Here is a 6,000-nt window from a genome sequence, read left to right as displayed (position 1 = left end):
AGCAAGTCCTGTGTCTCCAGGGGAATGCCTGAAGGTGTCAGAGCAGTGCTACAATGAGAGCTAACTTAAGTGCAAAAGGCTGTAAGCTCTAAAACCTGGAGTCCTGGAGGTGGGTATGGCAACTGCTGGCTGTGAGCCTACTTCAGCTGGCCCCATGCAAGAGGAGGCTTGTTTCAGCCCCCCTATCCCACTGCCAGGAAAAGCTTAGAGCTTTTCAACTTTGTTTATTTAAATAGAAAGCAAGACACAGTATAAACTGAAGCTTGTTTCTTCTGGAACAATAACTTTTGCCTTATAGTTTAGTAAATTGAATTTTTGTAGTTCAGCCTCCATAATCTAGTCTAAAAATACATGGTGATTCAGTAACACAGATCTCTTTAAATGAATTTTGTTTAGCCTTTGTTATACCAATGAAAAACAGAAGAATGGTAAGGAGGTTAATATTTTTCCTAAGCCAAGTATTATTAACTATTATTAAGATGGTGATTATTATCATCAATTTATTGTTAAATGATCTCTCATTACAGATCCAAATAATGATTATGGTTCTGTCAAACACATTCACAATTAACATAAGATGCCTGCTCTGAGAGGTTTTAGTTTAAATGCCTCTTCTTGCTTGAAAATGCATTTAAGGGGATTAATCAACAGTTTAAGTGACTTCTTCATAAGCTTTGCAGAACTGACCCTGCATCAAGAAAACCTTGCAAGATACTCTAAGAGTATGGTGCAGGAGCACACCCACACCAAAATTTTCAAAACCAGTTGAGTCTCACTTTCAGGGTTGACTTTGGCACTTAGAATTATCTTTATGAACATTGCTGAGCTGTCCTCACTCTGTGCAGATGCATGAGCTGCTTCTTTGCCCAGAAGGGCTATGATTACACTGTGAAAATGAGAGAGTCATACTGGTTTAGCACATTAGTCCTTAGCCAAGCTGTGTTTCCATAGCCCATCCAAGAGCATGCAGAATACTGTATTGGCTTGTGTAAGTGTTGTGGGCTTTTTCTTCTCTAATTTTTAGTGTTCTGCTCCATAAAATGACATAATACTATGACAGCACTGTGCTACATGGGAAATATTTATCAGGGTTCTCACAGTGGTGAGATCTGATGATGATTCTGCCCTTCCCTTAAATTCTTCCCTTCCTTTAGCATCTTGATGTGTCAGACTGAGACTTTCCCAAGGTGCTGGGTTTTTAAAATTGAAAATAGTCAAATCAGAGTCAGAGGAAGGTCTGTTGCTGGATCTCTGTCTATCAAACAATACACCATTTTGGTCCTGCACTGCACAGTTTGCTTAGAAAAATGCACATTTTGGAGAGTCCTTTCTCCTTTACCAATCTATCTCTTTGTCAGTATTACCTAGAACAACTACAAAACTAACCTGGCAGAAAAGCACTTTTGTTTGTGTTATTTTATAATAGGCATCATGAGGTAGCCCCACTCTAGAGTTCCTGAAACCTAGTTACTTTCAATCTTGTTTGAAATCAACCTCCAGAATTGGTTTTCTTGGTGTTTTTTTTGTGTAAAATAGAAAATTTTGTAACCAGGGCAGTACATGTCTGAGTTATACATGAAGTGCCCTAGCAGAGCAAGGGCTTAAGTGGGTCTCCTACATAAGATTCTGTTGATACCTACTCCAGGTTCTGAGTTAAGAGTCTAAGATGATATGTGTTTTCATACTGGTGTCACTCAGCACGTGCCTGTTGTTCTCAGTGACAGCAGGGAGAGGAGAAAAAAACATTGTGGTTTCAATCTGTGCTTCCAGTGAGAACTGAAAATCCTGAGATTTTTTTTGCAGTTGACCCTACTGATATTTGAAATGTAAACCTGCATGCTGAAGAAATAACCCAATTCAGGAAAACAAAAACATTCTCAGAAAGGAGTGTAAAAATTGTTCTGAAGGTTCACAGTATTGGTTGTTTTACATGGCTCAGGAACTGCCACCTTTTGCACTTGGTTTTCCTCAGCCTCATTTTTAAAATTGCAGCATGTCCCACCTTGGTGCTGCTGGGAGATCTGAGGTATTTTTCCAGTAGTTTCCTTGTAGTCTGAGTTGGAGACTGAAAGGTCAGAGGCAAGGCAGGATGAAGAATAAATGTGTCTGGTGGCAGTGGTGCGAGGAATCAAAGTTTTATCAAGTGACATTTGCTTTTGGATTGGAAGGCCAAGGGACCTGAGCTTGCTGTGTGAGCAGCATACTCAGCTGCCTTGGAGGGGGCTGTGCAAAAATGCTGCAGCTTCCACCTACTGGGGAGTCAGTGTTGGCATACAGTCCTTTCTTGTCAGGCATTTGGAGGCCTGATCCACTAGTCACCACTTACTGAGGTTGTTTCAGAGTTATGGCATCTTCTCCCTGGAGTGCACAGTGCCTGGAAGGTCTGTAAACCTCTGTTAATGAAGCAGAGATGTAATGGGATAAAATCCTGCAGCTTCCACCTACTGGGGAGTCAGTGTTGGCATCCATTCCTTTCTTGTCAGGCATTTGGAGGCCTGATCCACTAGTCACCACTTACTGAGGTTGTTTCAGAGTTATGGCATCTTCTCCCTGGAGTGCACGGTGCCTGGAAGGTCCGTAAACCTCTAATGGGATGGAATAAAGACAACATTGTTCTGTATGCAAGAAAACATTCCTTGTCAGATGCTTCCTCAGTTTTTCCATCCATGCTGTCATCCTGGCTCGTTTCACCAAACCTTCTGGCACCATTCCTGTGGCTCCCTCGGGGGGAGCAGGATGGGATGTGTGTGTGATAAGGGAAGTGAGAGGTTGTGAAGATGTGGCCAGCTGGAGGCATCCAGCCTAGGTCCCAGCTTGGCCATGGAGCTGGAACAGCACAGCCATGGGTAGACCAAGGCTCCCACTGTGCTTTCAGCCAGGCTTCCTTCATGGTGGCTTGCAAAAGCAACACTGCCTTCATTAGTTGAGGAGGGAGTGGAATGGCAGGAGTCTTCACTGGTTTTTAGACTTCAATTTTTACTTCTTAGTTTGCTTCTAGGGAAGGATGTGTTTCTCTTCAAAACTGTTCTTGTTTGGGCTTCATCTGCTGGAAATGATTGAGATGGCCTATGTGTATGGAGCTTGTGCCTGGGGGGGTGGTTTCCCTGCTTCCCTGAGCTAGCAGCTTTAACCCTGCCATAAGTCATTCTGACAGACTCGGTTCCTAGATGTCTGCTGAGATACAAGCTCTTTGTGTCAGCTTTTTAAATGCTGAGAAGGGAGGAAGTGTATTCCTCCATTCAGGTGTAAAGCTGTATCCTATAGGTTAGCAGGGACCCATCGAGATGTTAAGGAAGTTTTTAACGTGGGTAAAAGCACTTCCAGTCTCCAAGAGGTGTGTGCCATGTCTCTCTTAAACTCTGGAGAGGCTCAGAAGTATTTGACCCCACCTGTGGCAGGGGGCTGTGTCTTAACAGAGCCCAGGAAGCTGTTATGAAGCTGTTTGGAAACTGGGTCTCACTGCCTCCTAACTCTCTTGGGTAGGAGACTCCTTATTCATGCAGAAAATTTATTCCAAGGAGACAAAACCTGGTAACAGGTTGGTACTATTCCCTGTTAAATCACTAGTTGGGCTTTTATAATCCCTACATGATGTTGGTGGGTGTGCTCCTCACAGGCATGTGGCTGGTGGCCTCAGTAGGATGCCTGCTTTAGGAGGGTGCCCTCGTGCTTGGAGAGCTTTGCTGGCACACCAGAGGAGCCCTGGCCTGGGGCAGCCATCCATCTGATGTCAGCCCCAGGCCTCTCCAGAGAGCCAGGCTGCCAGTTGTGTCAAACTCTTGGCTGATGCCATGGCATGAACGAGTGCCATGGGAAATTTTAAGATCGGGCTGAAAACTCTCCCTAAATTTGTGTTCCAGGCACTGTGCTGACTCTGGCCTCAGGAGGAGAACTGTTAGTGAGTTTGTTGGCTGCAAATATATACATACATACACATACATTTCCCAAACATCCATTTGGCTGTCAGCCTGATGAATGCCACTGTTCCAGCAGTGAGCCCTCCTGTGTCAGCTGTTTCACCTCTACCTCTGCAAAACTTTCTGAGCATGATTTATCCAGTTTTCTCCACTGGGCTTCTGAAGGCTGCTGAATGCTGCAGAGCCCCTGCTGAGCTTCTCCTTTACTAGTGCCATCTCAGTTTGTGACTCCATCTTCCTTTCCAGAAACGTGAAGGCCTCCTTCAGACCACGCACGTCACAGAGGAGCTGACTACTACAACAGAGTAAGCAGAAGACTCTTGAGCTTCAGAATGTGTCTGTGGTGCACGATGTGAGACCCTTTACACAGACAAAAGAGAGGCTCAATCTTCCCCCAGCCCCTGCAAAATGAACAAAACTGGATAGTTCTTTTAAAGTGGCCTCTTTCTGTTGGGCCTTTTTTTGTATTTTTCCCTTCCTTCTGGAGGTAGCCATATGTAACAAATTTCTGCCCTGTGCTGTCACCTCTCTCAAGTGAAGGACCAATGTAGATATTTTTGGAAAGGATTAGTTTGACAAAATGCATTTCTCTGAAAACTGAAGTGATACCATGTTAAAATTTAAGGAGAGATGATCTCTGTTTTCAATAGTACATCAGGACTAGAGCTCAGCAAAAATAAATTACATAAATAAACTTCTTCCCTCTCTAGTTTTTGCAAGGGATTCCTTTGCTTTATGTTTTTGCAGTCCTTTTTGTAAGAAGGCTAGATGTACACTTTGGCTGCAAATAAAAGCCTAGATTTTCCTTTGCATGGCCTGAATGCAGCTCTCCTGAGAGGGGCTTACATGAGCCCTCCTTCAGTTTATCAGTGTGTTGGCTCCCTGAAGAGCTGGCTCAGCTTCCCATGACTTTGAAGATAAATGAAGTACCATGTGGCTAGCTCAGTGGGGAAGATCTTTCAGATGGAAATGCTCAAAAATGAGATCATAACATCTCTGTGTGGACGTTAAAGATCTCATAGTCTTTTTTTTTTGTAGGATCAGAGCTCTGCCTTTAGGTTTGTGGGCCAAAATTCCTCCTCACACTCCTATGCTCTTGAACAATGTAGTATGCTTGTGCTCTCTCTCCTTCAGATGTGGTCTGTAAGATGTCATCTGTGGAGGGGATTTTAGACCTTTTTTAGGAAGAAAGATGTTTACAGCTTTGCATGTGTGTTTATACATGTATTTTATTAAGTTATTTAATGTTACACATTAGGAGATTTACTGTTTATTGTATTGCATACCCAGATGTAAGTATAGCTACAGAAATCACAACCATCAGCAGAATCCAGTATTTATTGAATACTTTCAGATTCCTCTGTGCAAATCAGGGCCTGACTCTCAGCTGATAAACATCTGCATATGTCTGGTGATGTCACTGGCTATGCATGTAATTCATATGTGGCAGTTTTATTTACATAACCTCCAGATATGAGGCATGTTTTTTTTTTTCCTTCAGAGAAAATCAAGTGAGATAGATAGCCTTGCTGAGCTCTGTGGTGTGCCAGCTGATGACTGTATTTGTGGGAACTGTACACACAAGTGCATTTTCTCATTCACTCTTCATCATAAAAACAGTTATGCATAAGAAATCATAATTATGTGTAAAACTTGAGTACACATTTCCATTCATTTCAAATGTATGTCCTTGACATCACTGGTGGTCTGCTGGGGACATTCCCACAGCACATTGGGTCTGGTCTGTGACATTCTCAGCCTCCTGACTTGATGGGAGTGGATAGCCCTTGGCATCTTGCAGGAAAAGCCCATGGTCTTGGCTTTTTAAAGTGATTATTCATGAACTAACTCTATGTTTTTCTATGCTCTGACTTGCAGGATGATGATGGGAAGATTTGGTAAGTAAACAAAGTTGACTCAGGATGGGTTTTTTTAATTTGTCAGGCACAAAAATTTTGGTCTTTTCCTTCAGCAAATCAAGACAATTCATTGAGCTATTCCATGGGGTTAGAATGTCTTGTGGTGACAGGTTTTGTTACTCCATATGGATGTGGAGCATAATGGGTAGAACTAGATGATCCAG

The 6,000-nt window shown here is 43.0% G+C and overlaps 1 protein-coding gene across 2 annotated transcripts in view; it reads left to right on the top strand.

Moving 5' to 3' along the window:
• The window catches only part of PARVB (parvin, beta), a 37,138-nt gene that overhangs the window by 18,456 nt on the left and 12,682 nt on the right, over positions 1–6,000 (top strand). For both annotated transcript variants that reach the window (XM_008936910.1, XM_008936909.1), the window contains exons 6-7: positions 4,164–4,222; positions 5,796–5,815. In XM_008936910.1, the coding sequence (XP_008935158.1) occupies positions 4,164–4,222; positions 5,796–5,815 (79 nt within the window). The remainder of the gene's footprint in view (positions 1–4,163; positions 4,223–5,795; positions 5,816–6,000) is intronic.

The sequence above is a fragment of the Merops nubicus genome, unplaced genomic scaffold (assembly GCF_000691845.1).
Source record: "Merops nubicus isolate BGI_N331 unplaced genomic scaffold, ASM69184v1 scaffold3893, whole genome shotgun sequence".
NCBI classification, from domain to species: domain Eukaryota; kingdom Metazoa; phylum Chordata; class Aves; order Coraciiformes; family Meropidae; genus Merops; species Merops nubicus.
Note: the sequence above shows the minus strand (reverse complement) of the source record. Positions and strands in the feature narration are given on the sequence as shown.